This window comes from Vanellus vanellus, assembly GCF_965231255.1.
Source record: "Vanellus vanellus genome assembly, chromosome: 14".
In the NCBI taxonomy this organism is placed as follows: domain Eukaryota; kingdom Metazoa; phylum Chordata; class Aves; order Charadriiformes; family Charadriidae; genus Vanellus; species Vanellus vanellus.
The window spans coordinates 7,392,154-7,417,925 of NC_138919.1; the positions used below are offsets into that span (position 1 = coordinate 7,392,154).

A 25,772-nucleotide genomic window follows, 5' to 3' on the forward strand; every position below is an offset into this window, starting at 1 on the left:
AAGGCTTCATATAATACAGTCTTTCTAGGCAAATAGTTGCCTGTGTTTGTGCAATATTTTCACCTAATTTAAGTCTTTGCTGCAAGCAGCTAAAGTCTTTGAACTCTCCTTCCTAGGCTGTATTTCATAAAAGTTGTATTTTTCTTGGAGAAGGTCCAGAGAAATCCTGGATCCATGTCTTGGAGGTGTAGTGTCCAAGCTGGTTACAAGCTTCATTTTGCATGAGGAAAAACTAAGCATTGCTTTTAATCTCAGAAAGGGGACTAAACCTTTTTGCAGCAGTGTCACATCAGCGAGCCGTACAGTCTGTGGTTCACTTTAATCCCCAGATCGAATTTCAGTAGTACTGAAGTTTACTGCCTTGAAATTCTTTCATCTAAATGTGGTTGGCTATCTGTAAGTGTTTTATAGCATAGCTGTAAGTATTCTCAGATCAGTTCACTGGAAATGTGTTTAACCACACTTTCTCTTCTGTTTTTGTCATAAAGGATGGCTGTAGCTTATGACCCTTCAGCAGCTGTGAACTAGAAACAGTCATATAAATGGGGTACATTCAGTTGTATAAACTTAAAAGATTCCTGTAACAGTTGCCTAATAAATGAGTAATTTTCCTTTCTGTTCTTCGATAAACTTTCACAGCAATGCTTTACTTTAAGTTTTTGTCAGTTCTAAAATGAAAAATGTCTGCTCTGGAAAACAACTTCTGCCCTTTGAGTTCTTTACCTTAAGTACTGTGTTTTTGTAGTCAGGCAGTTGGATTTGTACAGCAGTAATTCCAAGTACTGCAATCTGCTTGCTGTTACATTAAAAACTGTATAAATACTGGACAAACCCAAGTATTTGACAACTTCACAACTCTGTTTGGTGTTGTGGCCTATATGTTGAGAATCTCACACTACATTATTCGCAAAATTCATCAACCTCACATTACGTATTCGGAGTGATCCAAATCCAGTTACTTGTGTAAATAATGTGAAAAACGCTACAGCTAGATTTCAGATTTTCAGCTACAGTGTTCAGTATGGAGATACTGCTATAAGTATTAAAGATACATTGAATTCTGTGTGTTAGAATAGCTCCCTTCAGATAAATATAAAAAACTGAATAAGGCGGCAGCCTTTTTGGAAGAAACTTACCTATATAAATGATACCATTTATCAAACTGATTTCAGTGTATAGACACATGTCTAAAAATGCTGCATCCTTAAAAATAGTATGTGTATGTAGAATAGGAGGGGAAAAAAAGCCTCATACATCTCAACAGCAATTGAAGCCTACAGTATTGAACCCTCATTTTAGGAAAGGCTGTTTGAATTAATAACTCCAAAATGCTGAGTCTGTCAATGCCTTAGCAATACTAAAGAATGAGAGCTCTAAGGAGAAAGTGTGTTGAAAAACTATGGCTAAGGTAGAAGCAAAATGTAGAACTCATTGCTTTCAAATAGGATGGTTTCTATCTTAAAAAAAAAAAAAAAAAAAAAAAAAAAAAAAAACAAACAAACAAAAACAAAACACCACCAATCAAAACTATTGCAGGAAATAGTGTAAATGCTGCAATTTTATTTGTTAAATCCATCAAATTGTCTGGAGTACCATGTAGAATTACAAAGATGATGAACTCAGTAGGACGGCATGCGTGGTTATAGAATCTTTTACTTGCTGTAACTTGCACTAGACGAGACAAAGGAAAAAGACCTGTATGAAGTGTGTGAAAGAAAGTATCAATTTAAAGCAAAGGAGAAGGCAACTCTAGTAAGATTAGCGAAAGTCTGCTAGGAGGTATCAGTGCCAGTTTGTAGGGTGCTCAGGCTCCAGCTGGTATAAAGAAGGTGATTTAGTCTCAGTTCAAACCCATCATTCTTGAAAAGTAACAGGTGCAGTGAGGAGATGCAGGAGGATCAGGGAGTCATGTATTTACTTCTTGAGATCTGTATTTTGGGGCTTGTTTGAGGGGTTCTAGAGTAATGGTTAAGAGAGGATATGTTTATTCAATATAAATGCATAAAATGGGTGGTTAAAGGAAAAAAAATGTCACGTCGTTTAACAAATATTGGTAACAACCTGATACAGTTTACCTGAAGACTCCATATAGTCTTGAAGTTGAACGACTTCCAACAGTCAGAATAGTCAGGTTTCAGATCTGTAGAAATTGTGTCAGAATGGAGCCAAAGTTTATAATGAGGTAGACTTAATTGCCTGCAGTGGTGTGGGACTGTACTTGTGGTCTTGCAACAAGACTTTTTGAGACTTCACTTAGTAAGAGAGATCAACACTGTTGCAATTTAACCCCTGACGTGAAGTGACCTTTTATACTAAAAGGTAATGATGGTGCTAAGAGAAAGCAAGGGGCATATGCCACACATGTTATACGTAACTTGTAAGATATCTGAACCACTGTTTTAAGAATATATCCTGCCCTTTATAGCTAACTATAAATATGTCAGGAAATGCAGAAAATATAAAACCCACCCTCAAATAAGTTTAAACATGTGTTGTAAAGATGATTACACTTTTATATGTTAACATTTTATGTTACATAAAACAACCAAAACCCAGAATCATTAATTTCAGTAGCTATGTAACTTTTTTCTTTCCTTCCTTCCTTCCTTCCTTCCTTCAGATAACAGTGATCTAATTGCTTGTACAGTCATAACAAAGGATGGGGGTCAAGTTCAAAGATTCCTGGCTGTGGATATTTACCAGATGAGTTTGGTTGAGCCAGATGTTGCCAGACTCGGATGGGGAGTAGTTAAGTTTGCGGGCCTTTTGCAGGTAAGACAAGTTTTAATCTGGGTGGTTACTTTTTCCTCAGGTGAAAATCTACATGTATGTCGGATAAATAGTAATACCAGTATTAGCTTATATATTTAAGCTCTGCAGCACGCTTACTTGTTTATTCTGTTACTAGTCCTTTTTCTAGTTCTTGCCTCTTAAACTATTTCTGGTTTTGAAGAAGTTTACGTAGCTATCTAGAAGCATGCTTGAAAATGAGGTAACTTCCCCAATATATATTGGGCTGTGTTCATTTGAACACTGAAATCCTTTACAATGAGGATTGATTCCCAAGCACTTGCCCTAAGTGGCACAGTAATGAACTCTCCTGGAGTTCTGATTTTCCTATATGGGTAGGGAAGGTGACAGGTTGTAACTTCAGAATGATCTGTGCTTATCTAATTGATGTCAAAAGCTTGAAGTTTCTCTTTCTTGCCTAAGACGACACTGTTTGTATTTCCTGAAAATTTGCTATGCTCAAATACCTCAACTGAATTTTAAACTGACTTAATCTCTACAAGTACCAATTTCTTTACTGGACCACTCATAGAGTTTTCTTTTAAAGTTGATATTTAATGTACGGTTTAAAAATGCTAACTTTTTCATTAGCCACTTGTCTTCTGTTTCTTTTTAGGATATGCAGGTGACGGGAGTAGAGGATGACAGCAGAGCTCTGAACATAATAATTCATAAGCCTGCCTCAAGTCCGCATTCTAAGCCCTTCCCCATCCTTCAAGCTACATTTATTTTTTCTGATCACATTCGTTGCATTATTGCAAAACAACGTCTTGCAAAAGGCCGTATCCAAGCTCGGCGTATGAAAATGCAGAGAATAGCAGGTATATGGTTATTTTTAAATTATTCTGAGAAACAAGACTTGTATGTCATAGCAAGTCGCTCTGTAACATAAGGACGTGTTAGAAAAATATGTGGTGTGCCATAGAAAACTGTAAACCAGAGTCTAGTTTCCAAGCAATAGATTTTCTAAGAGTAAAGTATGTGTTTTCATATTTAATGATAGACTCATCAAAGAAAGGATGAAAAAGAAAGAATCCTGTCTTGTTACCAGTGGCTGCCAATCATTTCACAAAACTCAGCATTTCTCTTTAAATGTGATTCAGGGATTCAAAATTCAAATGCCCTACTTAGAAAGCAGATGTTCTCCTGCTTCAGGACTAAATTGGAGTTCAGCTTGTCCAAGTCCTGAGTTGGTTGGTGTCCTAGTAGCATTGATGATAATGCTTAATACTTGGATGTGGTGACGATGAGCAATCCAAGGGGAGTATCAGCAGCTAGATTTCTGGGCTTAGAGGAAATGCGTATGAAGAGATGAAGGAAGGAGTTAATGTGAGTAAATAGCAAAGAGTGATTAAAATGTTACTTGAATATTAAGTGAGTGAAGAATAAATTGAAGTTTACTAGTAAACTGAATGAATTGGTGAGTATAGAAAATGAAACTCTGAAATACAGGAAGGAAAATAGGTGGGGAAATGAAAGAGGTCACCAGCTGTCTTAGTTACATGGATTGTCCAAGACCAATAATGAACTAATCAGAGTTGTGAAAAACAAAGTCGTAGCTGGTATTAAAATTATTGAGTTGGCCAGAGAATTATTCTGATTATAGAGGGCTTAAGATTATTTTAGTATTTTATGATTCTGTAGGAAGCTAACTAAAAAGAGTTTTATTTTTTGTGTTTACAAAAGACATACGCCATACTTTTATGGCTTACTTCACGTTAAAAAAAATTAAAGCAAGTTTGAGGTTAATACAGGTCTATTTTAATATTAAAATTTTAGGTTATAGGCATTTTTTTCCACTTTAAAATAGATTGTTTCTTTAAATGGCTTTCTGCAGTGTTCAGTTGTAACTGATGAATGACTTTATTTGTACAGGGAAAAACTGAAGATGTTTTTTTAAATAACTGCTATGGCTTGTTTAATGCAAGGAGCTTACTGTAATCCTTTTTTTCTCCTCCACTATATTCTGAGGCTTCCTTAGTGTAAATGTGGTGTGGACAGCAATGGCAGAAAACATTGTCAGAAATGTTGTCTCTCTTCTTTTCCAATGCAATTGCAACCATAATTAAGAGGTAAATGCGAGCAAGTTATGTTAAACAAATCTGGTTTCATCTTAAGATCCTGAGCAAACTAGTAATTTTATTTTCACCTACTCCACCTTTTATGTATTTTTGAGTAACAAAAATTATCAATTGTGATTAAACATAGCTCTCCTGGATCTTCCTGTTCAGCCTTCAACTGAAGTTGTTATGGGTTTTGGACACAGCTCTGCAGCTACAGCCCAACACCTTCCGTTTAGATTTTATGATCAGTCACGGCGTGGTAGCAGTGATCCTACAGTACAACGCTCTGTTTTTGCATCTGTTGACAAAGTTCCAGGTGAGATTAGCATTCATTATCAAGCAGTTTTTTCTTTGTGATTTGTATCTGCAAAAGGTGAACTGTAACTTCTGTAAGCAATGAAAAGCTTACTATAGTATGTTTCTGAACACACAACTCCAGGATGAGGCTTAGGGAAAAATTTACTCCTAGAGAAATAAGTAATGCCTGGGTGTAATTCCAGGTATGTAGTGAGCAATACATCTATGGCAGTTTCTCCAAATACACTGGAAGTGTCTTAATACTTTGCCTTCCTTTATGAATTGAGTCATGTTTCAGATACTCAGTATTTATTCACGCATCTGTCAGTTGTGCATAGTTCCTCCTTTAATTTGGTTATGATCATTTTCTTGCCAGTTTGTAAAAATAGCTGGCATACTATGCACTGCTTTGTTTACCTTTGAGCTAGCGAGACAGAAAAGCGCCATAGCTACTCCTAAAACATTACCTTGAAATTGGGATTAAAGGAATGATTCTAAATCAATGAGCTCTTTGCTCTTTTGTCTTCTTATTGTCTATTTCACAAATTAAATTCTCTGCAGAGGTTTTTTTCCAGGTGGTGAACTTTTCTCCTTTTGGATTGAGTCATTTTAATGTTGAATCTCATACCACTTCAAAGTACTTAATTTTGCTGTATTATACTAAAAGATGCAATCTTGTTACCAGTGGCTGCCAATCATTTCACAAAACTCTGCATTTCTCCTTAAATGTGATTCACTGATTCAAAATTCAAATGCCCTACTTAGAAAGCAGATGTTCTACTGCTTTAGATTGAAGCTCAGCTTGCCCAAGTCCTGAGTCTGGGGAACAGAAATCATGAAAGCATTTATATTGCCAGTCATGTTTTTCAGAAGACAAGCGTATGTTGTGTGATGGGAATGTATTTCCTTATTTGACGTGACTTCCATGGAAGAGGTGTGTTTGAAAAAATGCCAGTGTTACTGTTTCAGAATTTAACCTTCTCTAAGAAGACTGCTTGTGTTCATAACAAGTGACTTCATCTAATAATGGGGGGGGGGCAGAATGTTGAGGGTGGTGCAACATGATAGTTTGTTCAAACAACCACATACTTACTTTGAATTCCAGGATATGGAGAATTCCACTGTATGCACATGCAAATCCAGAGGAAAAAGCATTTTGAAGCTTTTATTTAATACCAAACATGAGAAACGAGGCACACAACATGAAGTATCTCAAATGCTGCATTTTTAAAATTCATTTTTTGATAGCCAGTATTATAAATGGTTTAATATACTGTTTTACATCTGATTACAAAATAAATATCGAATGCCTCTTCCTTCTCCCCTTATCTTCACTAATGAATGAATGAGGCTTCCTAGTTCTGAGTGATTTTGCTAGAAATCTTTGTGTTTATCCCTTAATGAGGCCTGGAGTTATTTTTACTTTAAGAGAAAGATTTTGTGCCTTTTTAAAAGATTATTGAACAAGTTGCAGTTAAATTACAGCTTCATGTATTCATTTCTTAATGCTACAACTTTAAGTGGTGTTTATGCATTCTGCAAAGCTCATATAGTCTGTGAGAAACCCAATAATAGAAACATGTTAGTTTGATTATGCTTGTAAGAAACAGGTTATGCTTTCCCTTGGTGATGGTGGGCTTTGATTTTAAGGAGAGCTATATTTTTGGCAATATTTTAAAAAGATTAATCGCTTTTTTTTTTTAGTAGGACCATCCCTGTTAATACTCTTTACAAATTGTATGGCTTATGCAAATGCAGTGAGATGATGTAATCATCCCAGATAACTGGCCTGAAAAACTGGGCAATTCTAATTGGAGAAGGATAGAAGCAAAATCCTTCACTTGATCAATTTTATCATCCTTAAGTCATGACCATGAATATATTTCAGGGTCTATTTTAGGTTAATGGCCCTTGCCAGAATGTTAAAGCATTTTAGGGATAGTTTAGTTGGCTGGACTGTTCACCATCTTAAATATTAGCTAGGTATTCATGTGATGCTTTTGAAGCACTCTTTATGTAAATAAAGAATTACATTGTTTTCAAAGAAAGGAGCAGGTTTGATGTGTGTCCTGTGAACATAGGTCTTTAATTGAAAGTAAACAAACGGTCACTTCCTCTCCAAGCAAACTCAAATAGTAGTTTCAAATACTAGCTGTATACTGAGATTTATATGCTCAGTGTATCTGAAAGGAAATCTTAACAATTTACTGCAAAACATACATGTAGATATTTTAACAAGTGTGGTCACTTTCTTCCGGAGTATTTATTCTGGAAAGAAAAATAAATCAGTAGGTCTATCTTACAATTTTCTCCATTGTTAATACCTTAGCATATGATGATTCTAATAATATTTTGGGGGGCAAAGTTGGAAAAAATGTTCTTGTTAATATTAGTCATTGCAAGCAAAGTATAACCGTCTTAATTTTAAAATTTGAAGGAAGAAGTCTTTTATAGCTTTGTAACCCTTTAAATGAAAAGAAAATGTAGGTAAGAATTCTATATGAAGTTTGCATTACTTGTTGGGAATAGGAAAATTTTAAACAAAGCCTGAGAATTGTTCAAACAGTGTTTGAGATTATTCAGTTTTATGTGAAGAAAATTTATTTTTGTTTTGTCAAATATTATTAACTCTAAAAGCATATTATACACTGTAAAAACTGATGTGCCCTTCTTTAGCAGGTCACAGGTGGGCGTAAAATTGTAGATTTTTTTTAATTAATAATATGAATGTATTCTTGAAATGTTTATAACCTTTTGTAATTCAATTGCCTTCTCCATCTACAGTAAGAAAGCAGATCCTTTTGATCAAAGTACTAATGAAGGGCTTGACATTCACAGGTGATGAGCATCTGCACTTGTTATCTAATTTTATAAGGTTAGATTGCTCAGCATGTTTGAATGTCATATACCAGTTATTTTGGAACTGTACTGTGGGACTCTGATCAACCCTTTCATGTTTGTCATCAACCACGCCTACTGTAGGAACATCAGATTGGGATAGTATACTTTAATACTAAGTTTCTTATAGTGTGAGATGGTTTAAGTGTCCCATGCTCCATAATTCTAGGATACTGCTTTTATAGCCTGTAAGTATATTTAAAGTATTTTTAATTCCTGTCTTCTATGCAAGAATAATGGAGTACAACTGCTAACTCAGTTTATCACCTCAGTTTGTTTTTTCTAACTAACATTCTTTGAACCATTCCAAGCTTGATACTTAGTTATGGCTGCTGTTTTAAAGACTGAACTCTGCTGCCTTTTTTATACCTATTTATATTGCCCGGTCATCAGAACTGTGGGAAATTAACTAGATACTAATCTTCCTGTCCTCATCAGAGTGATCTACAACTAAATAATTTCTGTGCAGAGGTATTCAAGCATAAGTCCTTCATTAAGGTAGTTCTACAGCACTAAGATTACAGAAGAGACAAGTAACTTGATTTATGTAGTATGAATTACTGCTTGTGTGCAAGAAATGAAAGATGCCATTGAAACTGAGTTAAATATGCAGGACTGCTAGTTAGATTTTTAAATTTTTTTTTAATAAGAAATAGGTCTGGAAACAATCTTTGACTGTTACTATTTGGGGAGTTTACTATTTACAAGGATTATTTTCAGTAAAAAAACAGCACTTCAGAATAGCATATTCTGAGACTGACAATTCTCAAGTCTTCTGTTTTAGTGCTGACGTATGCTTTAGCTCTCTCCATGCCAGTTGAAGTATTCCAGTTTCTTTCAACTTGTAGAAAGCACTTCTCTGGCCAATGGAAGAAATTGTGGCATGCTTTAATATTAGAGTTCCTTTGTGCATTAAAGGACAGTCAAAATAAATGTTGTTACCACAAATCACTCAAAATGAAGATGTGCTGGCAAGGCATAAAGATTATCAGCCATGGCAAAGAATTAAATCCCCTGATCACTAGACTTGAAACTAGTCTGTAAGTATACTAAATTGATGAGAACTGCTAATAAAGCTACAGTCATCATATATTGGCATTGCAGGGCAAATGTGGAGACTAAAAATGTCAGTTAATCTATTTTTTTAATGCTGGTTGAAGTTGCAGCAGCTACTGGCAACAGAGCTCCAAGTGACCAATTTTTTTTTTTTACTGTTTTTTTTTTTTCTTTGCATTAAACCAGTTATTTTTCAGTTTTATGAGGTTGTATTGGAGTTTCTTAAATATAAACAATCTCTACAAGTTGAAATTTTTACGAAGTGCATCAAGTTTTCTAAGGCAGAATAGCATGTTGCAAAGATGCAAAATAACTAGTGAAAGAAATAGTTTTAGGCATGTAAGGGTTGGGTTGGTTTTTTTTCATTCATGCTTGCAAAAAAGCTCAAGTTCATCATTGCCTTGATTTGACTAGGGACCAGCTCGTGGAAGGACTTGAGAATTTTTTTATGAGATAATTACACTTACAAGAACAGAATAGAAAGAAATCAAAAAACAAAAAAAAGATGTTGGGGTAATGAAGGTATGGTTTACAATGACAAAACAGTTTCTGCTTTCTTTGCCAAGGTTTTATTTCTACTTCTCAGGCCTTTTTTTTTTTTTTTTCCTTCTTCCCCTTGTCTTGCTTGTCCTGTTCTCTGCCACTGCTACTCTTTCCCCTTCTCACCTTCAAATTTTATTCTTTGTCAATCTTACCGTTCAGGCAGTCTTTTACATGAAATTATTTATAAGACAGTAAGAAGATTTTCTCTAATTTTGGGGAAAGATATGCATTACTTGCTTAAGAAAAAGCTCCTCTAAAAAAAAAGCTAAGAAGCTATTACAAGTTTTGGCATGAAATTTTGCTTCTGTTATGTAAAACCTGGCAAAAGGATAACTATTGATACATCTTTTATGAAAGAAACCCAGCCTTATGAAATACTGTGATTATAGAAATAAGATCTTCTCCAAGGATCTAGGAAGGTACATCTGTACAGTAATACCTTACTGAGTCTTAAATAGAAAGTTTTGTTGAAGCAGACTCATGACTACTGGAAAGGAAATATTTGTGGTTTTAACTAATCTCTATCACAACTTGAGAGTCATAAAGTAGTAAGAAAGGCATCTCTAGAACCTTTTGAGTGTTATTTTACTTCCCGTAGCCATGATTAATTCTGCTCACCTTTTCTTTGCAGATACTTCCTGAAGGAGTTTCCTGGTTAGAATACTTGTTCTTAGTCAGTGGTTTCCCAGTTACAGCATTTTGAAGGATTTAGCTTTACCTTTCTCTCCCATCTACATTACCTTCCAGTTGCACACTTAAAATCCTTCCTCTGCAGTGGTATTGGGACAGAAAATATGTTAAGATCATTTGCAAGCAAATGCTTCATGAATCCATGAGGACTGTTTAGCAGAACCTTTCGGTAGGCAATCTTGCTGGCTCAGAACAGCTTTTCCTATGGTAGTCCCAGTAGACTTTGTTTACTTTTTCTGCAATTTCTACTATTTTGGTGAGGATGGAAGAGTCCTCCTTTCTTGAAGTGCAAACCTTTTATGGATATAGAACGCCTTGGATGGGTACAACTTCCTCCAGCACTGTAAGGGAAACAAAATATACTCTTATACCAATGGCTTTAGTAATTGTTCCAGAAAAGTGTCATTCAATTTAACAGATGACTTTGCCACACTTCTGTGACAAGTCCATTGATTATTCCTTGTTTCCCATGCTAACTGGTGTTTCAAAATGTGCATTAGGTTTCTCATACATTCTTAATATTTTGTATATTAAACCTATATATATCAGTGGCCCTGTGTGCCATAAGTCTTTCACGTTTGAGGTAGTTTAGTTTGTGGTTAAGTTTTTGCAGACTATCGGGCGTCGATGTGTGTAACCTCAGTTTAATTTATCTAAATTATTGTAGAAGATCAATCAGTTTGGTTTCTGAAATAAAATACATGAATTTATTTACATTTGTGGAATAATTAGTTGCTTACCAAACTATCTTGTTTTTAACTAAAATAGATGTCTCCTACCATAGTGGTTATTTAATTCTTTCAAGTGGTGTTCATCTTGAATAGTAACTGAAAATAAGAGAAGAGCTTGGTGAAAGTGGCATGCACTCATGTAAAATTATGATGCAAGTGCTAACAGCGATTCAGATAGCATTGTGTTTCTTTCTGCAAGTGGTTTTGAGTAGTTCTTGCGTATAAGCATGGGAGGTAGAGGGTAGGAGGTGGGACCACAGATTAAGTCAGATTATTAACAGAACAGGTGTTTGTTAGCTTTTCTTCTGTCTGTCTTTCTTCATCCACTCTGGCTTTTTTCCTTATAACACAACCTGTCAGTATGTGTTGCTGCTTACAGCATTTTCCTGACTTGTCATGTCTGTGTTTTAAAGCTTTCATATACTTCTTCTAACAAGCCCATTTAAACTGAGTTTTGACTGGCTGCCTGCTGAATGGCACCAGTAAATTCCCCATACAGGAGACTGTCTGTAATGAGTGAATCATCCATCCAGTGCCATGGCAGATTCCCCATATAAAAGAATAAAGAATTGTGTGGTGCATTTGCTTTCTCTCATACCTTATTGTTAGATACTTTCCTTTTCAGTGTTCACTATGCAGTGAAGACAGCAAGTAGTATATTGTTAGGTGGTTCACAGTGCACGTCGTGGCTACTTTCAATAATTCAGGGGACTGCCAGTACAAAGTAAACTTTTGCATTAATTCTTTCCCATGGGAGAGTGAGGAGGGCTGCAGAAGCAGACAAATTGTGTACATCACCTGACATACATCCCATATTGAAGATAGTTCTTTTGCTGTAAGAAGTGCTCCAACTTCTGAAAAGCTGCTTGCTATCAAAACCTAAAGAGATAACTAAAAGCTTCCAAGTACTAGGAGGAAGGTTTGCCACACGAAAGCCTTACTAATAAAATTGAGGGGTTGCTATAGGAGTGTCGTTGTGAGGAAAGTTGAGGAGAACCACAAGAAAGGTGTAATCTTCTAAAGAAAGTAAGAGATCAAGGAAGGATTAGCAGTGCAGTGGTACTTATCTTTACTGGACTTGTGTGGGAAAGGCAGTTCATGAACTCTTCTTTCAGAGCATGTTGTAAATTCTAGCAGGTAATTCCATAGCATTTAAAGTAAATGCTAGACCTTTAAGGTTTTGATTCTTCTTCATTTTTACAATACCGATGCAGTTTGAGATCAAACCACTGGCTTCTATAACAATAGAACTATGACAACTGTAAGTTAAAAATTCAGCTGAAAAATCAGAGCAAAGGGGAAAAGTAACTGCTAATTGAAAGATACAGTAAAGGGCAATGTACTGGTTTTAATCTCATGGGAGATATCCTGACTTGTTCAAACAATCTAATCACAAGTGAGTTAGCGGATCATCCCAAAGCGGGAGTCTTCAACATATTAGGATCAACAGAGTGTGTGAAAATAATTTCTGGAGCTTTTTCACTGCAAGTCTTGCTATTCTGCTCTATGGTTTTTGTGCCAAAGCAAACTTGTCAAGCCAGTGCCTTTTATAACATCACTGGACAACTTTTTTTCTGATAGTCTGGTGGAGACTTGATGCAAGAGTTAAGTGCTTTGACTTTCTTGATCCGAAGTCTGGTGAAAGCCAGAGGATGCTTACTTGCTTCTATCCCAGCAACAATAAACTCATTTTGTTGTTAAATGAAATTAGAAGCTCTAAGAAAGACTTGACAATTGCTGGAAAACACAAGATGTTTTGAACAACAAACAAAAATGTATTTGTCAGATATAACGGAACGTGACTTCTTAAGAAAAAGGGAAAAAACCTCTTGTTAAAGTAGCATGCTTTTTTGAAACACTTCTACTAAGTGTTTAGCATGTGTTTGCAGTGCCACTGGACTTACAGGAGACACATTTATGGGTACTTATTTTAGTAGAATATGACTGAATGGCAACATAACACATTCACCAGTAACCTAAAGAATAAATTTGAGTTCTCTCTTGGCTCATAGCATGCTTCTGCACAAAATATTTTACACAACATATGTGGAATAACTGTTGTTTACTTTCTGATTCAGTGTGGTCTTAACTTGACTAAATCTTGACTAAATCAGTGAAATTAAATATTGCATAGTACATCATTCTCAGATTATTCAGTTTTGAGATGTTGGGTTTGGGAAACCAGGGATTTGAATTCCTTCCTTGCACTTCTTTCCCAAATTGCATACTTCCAATGGATTTCCCTGTGCTGCAGGTCCTCAATTCTTTCTGAAATTGTATTTTGAAGGAGAAGGTGCATGAGTCATTGTATGTGAGGAGGGAAGGAACTAAAATGAGGATTTTTTTTTTTTTTTGAATGCATGTCGAAGACAAAGCAAGGGGTTGCAGAGGAAGGAGAAAGGAACGAATGCAAGATTATGTTAGGAAAGAAGAGGATGCTACAATGTAAAGAATTTGAGGAAATATTAGACTGAAACCCAGAAGACATTTAAATAAGTGCTGTTAGACACTGTATAGACTGACTTGTGAGAAGGTGGATGAAATCCAATGCCAGCATTAGATTAGATTAATAATTTTTTTATTGGATTAAATAGTGCAGCTTTTTCAGCTGAGACGGTTTTTTGTTTGCTTTTGACTAACCTTTTTCCTTACCATGTTAAGGTCTGTGACCCATTAATTTATTGAATATACCGAAACTTGAAGAATTTTGACTGTGCAAGCTCTAAGTTTCAAAACATTATGAATCCCTTAACCTCTACTTGCTCATTGATCAGCATTTATAGATAGCATGTTTTCAGTAAGATGCATTCAGATTTTCAGGCTTCTGAGGTGAAGATGAGAGAGAGTGCATCCTCTGGGTCACTGCACGAAATTAACATCACTTTGATGCAGTAATCACTCTTAGCCATTCTCTGCATTCATGTGGGTTAACTCTTTCAAGCTAATTATTAACGCATAAACTTCATTGTCCTGTTTTGCAGGCTTTGCTGTAGCCCAGTGTATAAATCAGCACAATCCATCACCACTCTCATCACCATCACCTTCCAGTGGCAGTGGGAGCACAGGGCGCTGTGATTCAGTGACTGCCAGCTCAACATCCACTCCTTCTGCTGCACAGAGCCCATCAGGTACTAAATCGCGACTTTCAGCCTAGGCACCAAGGGATGTAGACTAGTTTATTGTAAAATTAAGTTACTATGTTATTGGTTAAATACAGAGTGTAGGGCTTTATGTTTTTAGATCACTTGGTCATTCAACTAAATAAGTTAAAGTAAATAATGGTGCAAATGTTAATGATCTCTTCAGCTTTCTGGAGCTCTAATATTTCAGCAGTGACTTTAAGCACTGGTGAAATTATGTCCTGCTTGTCTGATTTGTCTCCTAGCACATACAATTAAAAATGTTGTGTTTTGTTGTTTGTTTTTTTTTTTAAACTGAAGTTTTGCTTTGTGTAAGTTTGTAATGTAAACTGTTAGCCTTTCACTGTAGTGGATAAGTTGATCTCTGCATGAAGCATCTTTTTTTGAACTGGGTGACACTTGCTTTTGTAAGTTTATCTTATGCTAATTTTTTAACAATGGGCCAAATATGAAATATTTGAATAGTTACTTAGGATGCTAATATTGTAAAGCTTTTGCAATAACACTCTTCTGGCTGAACGCGACCACATTTGAGGAGGCTGATTTATTGGTGCAAAAGAAGCTGCCATATAAATAGACCGACAGTGTAACTTTCACAAATGTAGCTACCATGTGTTTGTATTGGTCAGTATATTTAGTGGGTATGTTTATGCTGGGACTTGATGCATTAGAATGCCTTCATTCTTCCTTTTTTTGGTGTAGTATTTGTAGAGAATCTTGCAATTATGTTTGTTCTGACTACCAATTCATTGTGAGGTAGAAAACCTCAAGCTGGAGGCTAAACAAGAAGTAAATCCTGAAGGGTGCATACTGAAATGCTTTCCTGCTAGAATTGACCTACTCTACCTCATTTTGGCTATAAAACAATAGAGGTGATGTGATTCTCAAGACCTTTCCAAACAGTCCTCTCATTTTAACAGTCAATTGCAATGTTGATCACTCCTTGAAATGGTTGTTCTGGTTCCTCCCTTTAAGACATACCATTTTTTGGTATGTCTTTTTTAGGACACACCTTTATTTGGAAGCCTTCTGTAGATCTAAACTTTTTTGCAGTCCTACAGGAAATGATGCAATCCTTGTTAGGCATTTAGTGTTTTGTAGGTTTCACTGAACAGTGTCAGAAGATCAATGTACATTACATGTCCAAAGTGACTATCCCTGCAAGAAATACTGCTGGAAAGGGTAAGCAAAGGCTGCTTATGAAGTTTATGAACAACATATAAACTATTCTAGCACCCAGACTCTAGATTAAAAAGCATCTGTTACTGTGATAGACTGACATATAGTCAAAATATTCCTGCAATATATGCAATTGCAGAATAAAATTTGGAATGTTTTCCTATATGCAGTCTGTTCAAAACTTTGGGAGGACCTAATTTTATTTTCTCAATTGGTAAGTGATTGCTGTTATCCAGTCTCTTCATGGCCTAGATAATAAGTGGTGATTACACAGAGGTGTGGTATCACTTGTCAAAAGTCTCAGTATGGATTGGCACTACAAGACAACATTTGTTTGACTGCATGTTTCTCCTTAGTAGTGTAAAAGGGCTCATCTGTGATGTCCTTTGCTGTATTTGAAGCCTCTGGGCAATGGTGGCTAAGAGAAAACTGTGATAAAGGAAACGAAAATAAAAAATCTGAATTATGTTTGTTGCTGTAAGCAACATGCTAGTTCACAGAAACACCAAGCAAGACTATACTCCGTGTTTCAAACAGAGGTCTTTCAAATGCATGTAATCTGACTTCTGTGAAAAACTGAGTGGATCCGGAACACATAATTCCTCATCTAGCATAAAAAGATAGTGCTTTATTGAAGAGTAATCAGACTGTAGTTAACAAAATTAAAATCTACTTACATGGTATGTTGGCGTTCATGTAACATAAAATTCTGTTTTTTTTCTTCTGCAATTTAAAAGCCTGATGACAGGAGGCTGCTCATTGGTTTAAAAAACAATAACAAAGAAGAAATCAAAACAAACAAAAATCCCCAAACTCCCCCCCCCCCCCAAAAAAAAAACCAAACACAAAAAAACCCACAAAACCAAACCAAAAAACAACCAAACAAACAGAATGAAACAAAAACAAAACAAAAGAACAGGAAAGGGTTTTTTTAATGCCTGTCTTCAGTCTGCATTTTACCAGTTAGGTTGCATGAACTGTCTGCACTTAGTATGACCTTCATTGTCACTTAATCAAAAAGTATATTCAAAATGCCACGTGTCATGCATGAAGACAGTCTTTGGGTGGGTTTGGGGTTTTTTTGCACAGGGTCTAGAGGCACTGATGTAGATGCTTCAGGAAATCTAGTTGTGAGGATATAATTCTGTGCCCTACCACTATTAGCATAGTAACCTTCAGCAAAGTCAGTGGAGACAAACGCAAGAATCTGTCAGCTACTTCAGTCCGAATTCAGCAGCTTGCGTTAACCTGCTGGAGGGCTGACTTTTGAACTCAACACCTGGATTTGGTTCTGCTAACTGTACTTGGGAGGCAGTACAAAGAGGAAGACAGTGACTGTATGTGCATGAGCAGGTAATTTGGTGCAATAGGACAATGAACAGTTGGTACTGAGGTACATGCATCTGATCTGCATGTGGCTTAGGGATTTTGCTGTAGACCATATTTACTCTGACGTTTAGGACAAGGCATGCCTGCCGTGTATGTGATTGTCTGAAGGACCAATTATTAGTTCAGACGTATGTTACTATTAATGTTTGAGGTGTATTTGGTGCATAGTTGCAGCGTATCTTATAGTTTGGTGAAAGAATCTCATTAACGCACAGAAACTGTTCCTAAAATCAGACTAAAGCAGTAAGTGTGTGTAATTCTTCAAAGCTGCTTTATTGGTCTGAACCAAATTGCTCATGTAGTTGCAGCCAATAATGAACAAGTACTGTTTTAAATAATTACACCTGAGTGGCTGATGGTGTCTCAAGGTCCTTAGTGTGAACTAGAGAGGATTCTGAAATCACTGGAGCTGGGTCTTTAGGGGTTGGGGTTTTGGGTAGGGTTTTCTCCAACCCAGAGGGCTACTTTGGCACTTTTTGCTGATCTTCCATGTCAGATCAATACTATTGTCTGTTCCTGGGATCAATGTTTCTGCATTAACTGATTTGACCAGTTTACTGCAAGTTTGTAATGAATGTTCTGATGAATGATTTCCCTTCTATAGTATTTATATGTAATTGTGCTCTATACTGGAAACTGTTGCCAGGAGCATGACCCTGAAAGAGGTTATCCATTTGGTATGTCCAGATAGCTGTTCTGTAGGCTTCTGCATGAACGGTACACTGCTGAAATAAGCGGTAATGTCTTGACCACTCTCTGTGTTATATCAGGTCTTGCTGACCACTCCGCTGAGTTACAGAAACAATGTTGGTGTTCACCCATTTCAATGTAAAACCATGTGGATTTTCCCTTAACCTGTTGAGGACTAGTGAAACTAAACTGCTTTAGTCTGCTGTGAAGCAGAAGAGGAGGCTTACATAGTGTGAATTGTTTCCTTCATGGAGGAAGTAACAAGTAGCTGATGAACAGCGAGCCATTAGAGCCAAGATCTGTTTTATGCCCCAAGACAGCACTTGAATGCTGCCACTATCTGTCACAAGTGAATCTCCCTTCTCATTTTCCTTTCTGTTTTAAACACACTCATGCGAGCACACATATGTGCTCTCTGTCCTTCCCTCCTTCCTTGCTCCCCTGTTTGTTCTGGCAACTGCTCAGGTTGTTGACCATGAAGAACATGCTAAGTTGCTCAGGAATTTCAGCCAAGAAGGCCAGAGAAGTTAAAGGGGAGATGTGTATGTGGACTTCAAGGAAACTACCTCAACTACCTTTCTTAAGAGTAACATCATAAACCACGACAGCTGTTTCTACTGCAAAGTTGTGATTATAGTGTCCTAAGCTACTGTCTATTGACAGTTTTAAACTGTTCAGAGTTTGATATATTTGAGATGGTACTTGTAATCTTCACAGAGTTGCTTCAGGAAATAAGCTTTGGAACATACACACTGAATTTTACATAAAACAGTGATAGGTGAGAACAAAATAAAAACAAATTGCATAATTGTTATCTGAGAGAAAACAATGTTACAAAGTAGAGTACGTATTAATAGTTAAACAGTAAAAGAGCTTTCAAAAATGTATCACAGGAAAAAAAAAAGTCATTTTATTTTGGTGTTTTGTAAAAATCCTTTACTTGCTGTCACACCTACCTGCATCAAACAATCACACAGTATCTTGATGTGAGGGGAGGTTAACTGAACTTACATAAAATCATGACTACTGTGCATGTTTTGGTCCATTTGGTCCAAGAGAACAATAGTTGCATTAATTGCGGTTTCATGAGTAAAACAAACTCTTATGACTACTGAGTTTATCAGCTATCCTATCTAATAATTGTCACAATACTTCATGGCACAGATATTTTAAAGCCAAGCAGCTCCCCCATTTGCAGTATTTGGGAATTAAGCTTAACCCTTTACAAGATCTCTGTTCTATAAAACTGAAAAGGCAGAAGTCATCCCTTAAAGAAAGGAGAATCCCTAGCAAGACAGAAAAAGCAGTATCAGGTTGGTTTTTTCTTTGTATTTACATGATATTTTTTTTTTAATTAACATGTCCATTTGGAGTGTTGCTATGCATAAGATAAAAATGTTCTCTTGCTAGGCAGATTTTAATCATCAAGCTTCTGAGCTTAGAATACAGTCTTTTCTTGGCTACATTTGCTGGAACCATGCACTTCTTTAAAGTACTTATTTTTATATATGCCGAGGATTAAGATAAAGAAGCTCACTTACTGTAAGTTAGCAGTCTTCCAGTATTATGTATGTGTAATGTTATCTACACTGTATATTATCACTTTTTAAGTTGTCTTAAGCTTTAAAATGCAATTGGCGTCAATGTTTAAGAAAATAGTTTACATTGGAGCAATGGATATTGAGGACTACAGAAGGCATTGATTTTCTATGCCACTTATGCTGTGTTTCACACTTCTGGCAGATATTGATGGTAAAAGGTCTAAAATAAGTACAAAGAGCTGTCCCTTGTTACAGAGAATATATTGGATTCCAGTCTGTTTAAAAAAAAAAAAAAACAAAAAACAAAAAACCAACCCAAAACTTATATATTCCAAGGACAGGATGATTAATCAAGCATGGAGAGCCTGTAAGAGCAGTGCCTGCCATCTTACTGAAACCATTGCTGTCTCTTCCCTATATAATCAGTAACATAAGTGTGGTTTGATATCTCCTGTTCAATGATGCCAGTGATTTTCTAACTAGGTGAGGAAGTACTTTTGTTTCTAGAAAGCTTATTTTCTAGAAACTTTCTATGCACCAGACATCATCATCTGAACTGCTGCTATCTTTTAAAACACTGTTTGGCTTTTTTTGTAAACCAAATCTAATACTTCCGTTTCATATCGTAGAATAGTAGAGCTGAATGGTCTGAAGTATTGTCACCTGCACGGTAGTGCGCCTCTTCTGATTTTCACTGGCCATAAATTACAGTAATTCTATGTCACCAGAATTTGTGATAAATAGCTTCTCTCAGGATTTCTAAAGCATGTAAGTAGATTGTAATGCAAATAAATGCCTGCCAGTCCTTCCTCAGTGTAAGTGCTGTTGGTGTTGCCAGACATAGCCCAAACTGTATTATGAAAATTTCCAGATAGGTAAGCAAAAAATAAATTCAGTTAAAGCCATTTATTTAATTTCTAAAGAATGAATACTTCCAGCTTCAGAAGTATTTCCCAAACTTACAAGACTCTTGGTGTGGTGTCAAATTGTATTCAAGATACCAGCAGTTATGGATGTGTCCTTGTCACTTATTCTTGTTGCTACTCTAACATTTCTCCTTTGTCTTCATTCCAGTTTCCCTTCCTTGTTTCATTGTTAAAGCCTTTGTATGATATATCGCTGTGTTTTCCTCTAGTAAGGTCTGGCAGGAAAGGACGTCGGCGGGTGTTTAGTCTGTCGGAGGCTGACAGTCACGGTGGACACTGGGTTTAGGTCTTCAAGCAGCAGCTGCAACAGAAACTCCCGCAATATCAATTCAGGCAGGTTCCTCCATAAGCTTTCAAAAGCCCATAACAGTTAATAGAAGATATTTGGTTTCCATGCTGACAGCAATGACAGTGAGGTAGGAAACTGAAGAAAGCATTATAAATATTTATCTCTACTGCTTTTTGGGGGAGAACTGTAAAGAAATAATTAGCTTTTTCTGCAAGCCTTATCTGCAGTTTCTCCCATGTTTCTTGGCTCCCATGCCAAAGATGGAACTTCTGCTATCAAGCCTCCAGCTTCAAAGCAGCTATGTCTTCATTTGCACAGGGGCAGCCATGGCTGTGGTGGAATTTAGTAAGCACAGGCTCTTGAATGGACAGTAATGCAGGTACTTGGCTAGCAGCAAGCTATAACTCTGGTAAAATGCACATGCATTCAACATAAGACTGTCCTTGGACTGTGGTGGCACAAGCTTAATATCATCAAACTCGGGCAGATGGCTTTATGGGCTGTTTAATTGCCTGAGGAGGTGAGGAGGGGAAGCATATGCAAAAAAGATGGAAATAAGCTTCAGACTACCTTCTTATTTTTATAACCTGTTTTAACTTGTATCTAATTATTATTTTTTTTACTATCATGGCATGAAGATATTTTACTCTGATAATATTATACAAACACCCTTTTTAATCTTTCTAGATTTACTTTGCATCTTTTCACTTAATGTCCTGTTATTTATATTTTTGTTATCCTTTCATAGTATGTTGCTGTACAGATTAGGACACTGCTCTGTAGATGATATTCATTGTCTCCTTTTCCTGTTCTTTTCTATTTTCTTTCACTAGTAATCATCTTTAACATATGTTAATATAACAGAAATTGAGTGATTTTGTTTGGATTTTTTGTGCTGTAATTATCATCTTGGTAGCATTATAGAAGTGCTGAAAGACATCTAAGGTTGCTGAAGCCACTGCAACCAGAGAGCACTGATAATAGCCAAAAAACTTGTAAAATGACACCCTGTTTTCAAACCGTGTTTGGTACTTAAATTTGAGGGTACATGTGGGGTGTTTGTTAGAACTAAATGTTAACATCACAACTGTTTTAAGAAACTGACTTCACTCTCCCTGGTTTTGTTGCAGATCTGGCTTACATTTTTTGCCAGAACACTCTTGCCTAAATACATGGGTGTTGGGGAGAGGTAAAAAAAAATGCTGTTTTCCCATATTAGATTATAACTTTTTGATATTTAAGAGTAGAGCATATCTTAGTGACTGGTGTTTTTATTCAGGTAGAAATGACAATTATTTTTGCTCTTTCTATCCAAAAGTCAAACTGAAACCAAGTGCTAGGAGTTTGAGGTTTTTTTGAAAGCCAGTTAGTACTTTTATGTGCAATATAGACACAAGTTCCAGATAATGGGTAGAGAACTTAATCTCTAAACATGCTGACTGCCCTGAAACTGTTTTGAATCAAGAGCTTGGTGCCTATCCGGATTTTGGAGACAGACATTCTTCTAATAATCCCTTCTTGAACTTTTTTTTCAGCCAGGGTGCATCTTTTTGCCAATTGTTTATTCCAGTTTTAGAGACTTTAAGAATTCAGATGATATATATTTATCTACTTGGATCCTCATCTGAATTGAGCATGACTTCAAAAGGCTTTGAAATTTTGAGCCTCAAAATTTTTCTCATTAGTAATTATCGTCCTAAAGCCATATATTCAATTAACTGGGAGGTGTTATATGTGAAAACTTTCTACATCAAGAGGGTGGTCTGATTTTTTCATGGTAATGCCTCTTATATACCAAATTTTCATTCCAAGATGCTGTGTCTTTGTATTCTATTTTCTATTTAGTTTCCTTCATCTGTGGTCTGGGATTGTTTTCCTCTATCTTTGTATGCAAAAGATATGAGAAATGACCATGCTTCAAAAATTAGCTAGCACAAGCTTATAGTTGTAGTTTCAGCCTAAATATACACATCAAGTAGCCTATGGATTTGAGAGCTAGGTCACAAAGATGTGAGTACTGCTCTCACAGCCATAGTTTATAGCTGTGACCTGAAGAGTCAGATCTTTAGTTAAGATAAGTATTGGTCCAGAAAGGAGAGTATATTGCAAAATAGTAGTGAGAGCTGTTGACCTTTTCTAGACAATGTTTAAAAATTCTCCCTCCACCACCCCATTGTGTACTGGTATTTGCTTTCTGCCCCTGCAGGGACTAGTGCCAGTTTCAGAATACCTAGTTGTTTTGGCAGAAATGCCATGCCAGGTTACAGAAATCTGAAGTGAAGCTCTAACAGTGACTAATGAAATACTGAAAGTAGAGGAGAGACTTACTTCAGTCAATAGTAAATAAAAGCTCTAGGCAAGCATAGAAAAGCTCTAATTTTGCATTCTCTATTAATACTGCAGCTAAAATACTGGACAGAGTATATTCTGCTTACGTTTTTTTGATATTTTTATCTTTTTTTTCAATTTTTTTCAGACTTTTGGCTAGAAAATTGGGACTTGTTGACTCCAGTTACTTTTTTTTTTTTTCTTGAGTCTTTTTTCAAATACTTTCTTTTTCTTTGTGGCGTTAAGAAGGGAGTCACTTCAGCATTAATTTAGATCCTACGTGGAAAGATTTGGGGACAATATATCATAGCAGAAGAATATGTATGTCTGTCATGACAAATTGAAATAGAGTGAAAATATGTTAATATTTTGTTGGGAGTGGAGGAGGAATTATTTAAGAAATGAACTGCAGAATCAGAAGTGAAATAGCAGAACTACAATAGAAATGTGCTGTATACACCATTCCTGAGCAGAATACCATTGGTGATAGTACTTTATCTACCAGAATGTCTCAGGTTTCTGAATCCTGAATTTTGGTGAATACTCATACTATAATTAAGACAAAAAATAATTTTGGCAGTAAACGTTTGATATTCTTTTAAGATTTTATAAATTCAGAAAGTAAAATCACCGCAAAGAGACTCAGTGTTTTGTGCATACCAAACCACGATAGTATTTATCTTGGAATTCAGAGAAATGAGGCTTTATTTCAATGTTTTTAGCAGTTCATTTTCCATGCAAGTCTTGCATCACATCCTCTGTTATCAATCACTACATTCTCACTAAAGCTTCTTGACAGCTAAAAAGAAGAATCTGCAGAGTTACTTTGAATCTGTCCTTATTTTTCAAAAAATAATTGGTGATGTCCCTTTTATTTAAAAGGAGACTTTTTTTATGATCTCTAAATTTTGTTTTTATTAAAGCGAGAAGCTTTAGCCACCGATTCAGCAAAAAGTAAAATTCAGTGGTTTTCTGAAATGAGAAAACACCGTTGTTTGGGGTTATCTTACCAGAAAGGTAAAAAACCCAATAATTTTACTGTTATCCATTCCATTCTCAGCTTTGGGTTTGGTTTTTTTTTTTTTTTTTCCTCTTCCTTATGTTCATGCTTTCTTTTCTTTTACAGGATTAATTGGAATCATATTGAAACTGAAATATTAAGGTCACTGTGTATTAAAAACAGAACCTAATTCTGAGTTTCTGTATTCACTACATTGCCTTGTAGACTTTTCTGCAGATGCCTGTACACTTGAACACATGCTGTTTCTTACAAAAGCTCTAAAAATGGTCTGTCTTGAAGCTGGATTTCTGTTATGTTAATGGCATCTATTACACTAGTCTGAAAAGAAAAAAACCCTGACTTTTCTGGGCATACTTGCTCATATAAGGCTATATTGCCTCATCCCCTACATTCACTATCCATCTGAGCCAAACGAGCAGTTTATTTGATAGTTAGCTAGCATTTTAAGGGGGAGAAGGACAAATAGCTGTTTGGTTGGTTTTTTTCCATTGTGTGGAAAGGTATAGTGGCATATCGGTTTTCTATGGTATGTACTGCTTATTCCCAATTTTCTCTGTATTGTATGTTCCACGCTCAGGAGTACACAAAAAAAATCATATAACACAATCAGACCTATTTTGCAGCACCTTTCAGTTGCAGTAAGCACATTATTCTCCTTCCTGTTCTTCCATAGTTCTGCTTTCTGTGGTTGAGGTGTCACCTAAATGTGAATCTGGAGAATGAAATGAGAGAATGACTTCCAATTTTTGTAAGAAACAAGCCATCTCTTGGGAAAAACTAGTTATACGGGTGTTTTGGTTTTTTTTTATTTCTGAAGAGCTTCCTGGTATGGGCTGGCTAATCATTTTAGTCTATACTAAATACTGGAGAGGCTTTCTTATTCTTCCCCTCTCTCTAGGAATATTTCTGATGTTGCTGCATATTCTAATACTAAATGTGTAAAATTTTCTGGTTCCTAATTTGAACAGTTTCCTGCTGGCATTTTTTGTTATGCCTTCGTAATATTTTGTTTTCTTTCTAATTACTAAAAAGTGGACATGTAAGCATAGTGCTTCACAGAACTGCATTTTCCACCTAAATATTCTTAAATATTAATAAATAATAGTATACTGTTAGGCTTTGTGTACATACTAAGTTGAATATTGATTGTTTCTTGGTGTTTTCTTTTGTTAGATGACACTTCAGCTCCAGAGCAGCCTCAGATGACCATTTCTGGTCAGATGATCGTTTCTGGTCAGACAATGTTGACTGATGAAACTCTTTCAGCTGTCTCAAAGTCTAGCAAGAACGCTGTAAAAAACAGTGACATAGAAACAGCAAACCTGTCTCCTAGCCTGATTCCTGCACAACAGCCAACAATATCGTTAATAACAGACGATAATACGGATGCCCTAAGTGTCGAGTCACTTACGCTGGTGCCACCGGTTGATCCACACAGCATTCGAACTTTCAGCTGCATTTCTCAGTCCTCTTTGCAATCTGAAGTTGAAGTTTGCAAGGTAAAAGAGGTAGAGGAAGAATGTTCTGACTAAAGCCAACCTGCAGACTGTGATAGACAGTGAAGCAAATGCAACCAAATTCTTCATTGTTTTTTTCTTTGGGAGTGCAGATACTTCTTGAAGCCTGAGGGATCTGTAAGAAGAGGCCCACTGATGAAAGAGAGTGTGGGCAGCTTTTAAAGTAAACATCAGATGCTCGGCATATTTAAACTGGAGAAGAAAAAAAACCCAAAACTCCTAATCTGGACTGATTTTTTTCCTACCAATTTCTGTTATATAAGAACATGAAAGTATTTCAGAGCACCTACTTTCTTTCTATTATAGAGTTCCAGCTGCCAGAACTAAGTTAATTGTAAAAGGTCTAGAGTTTTATGGCAAAGTGAAGAAATTTTTGGATACCTGGCTTCAGGATATTGTCTCTGAAACTGGAGACATTCCATTGACTGGAAAAAATTACGTATTGTACTACAGAGATAACATTTCCATTTGAGACATGGTGTGTTTTTTCAGTTTTGTTTTGTTTTTTAAATCCTGATCTCATTCATCTTTTGGAGGTCTGCATGATACCAGCAGGCTTGGCCACTTTCATTCAGTGTTCCCTAGGTAGGACTCCAGACTTCAATATTATGTTTTCCATGTGTAATATTTATTTCAGGGTTTGATTCAAAGCAAGATATATATATATCTCTCAAACAATTTTGT

General features: G+C 36.1%; 1 protein-coding gene across 1 annotated transcript in view; it reads left to right on the forward strand.

Annotated features, from left to right (window-relative positions):
- Nucleotides 1–25,103, forward strand: part of CLEC16A (C-type lectin domain containing 16A) — a gene marked incomplete at its 3' end in the record, with an annotated part of 84,605 nt that extends 59,502 nt beyond the window's left edge. The window contains exons 19-24 of the mRNA XM_082490776.1: nucleotides 2,621–2,772; nucleotides 3,407–3,611; nucleotides 4,999–5,169; nucleotides 14,050–14,196; nucleotides 20,147–20,266; nucleotides 24,745–25,103. Coding sequence (XP_082346902.1) covers nucleotides 2,621–2,772; nucleotides 3,407–3,611; nucleotides 4,999–5,169; nucleotides 14,050–14,196; nucleotides 20,147–20,266; nucleotides 24,745–25,103 — 1,154 coding nt within the window. The remainder of the gene's footprint in view (nucleotides 1–2,620; nucleotides 2,773–3,406; nucleotides 3,612–4,998; nucleotides 5,170–14,049; nucleotides 14,197–20,146; nucleotides 20,267–24,744) is intronic.
- Nucleotides 25,104–25,772: the final 669 nt, after the last annotated feature.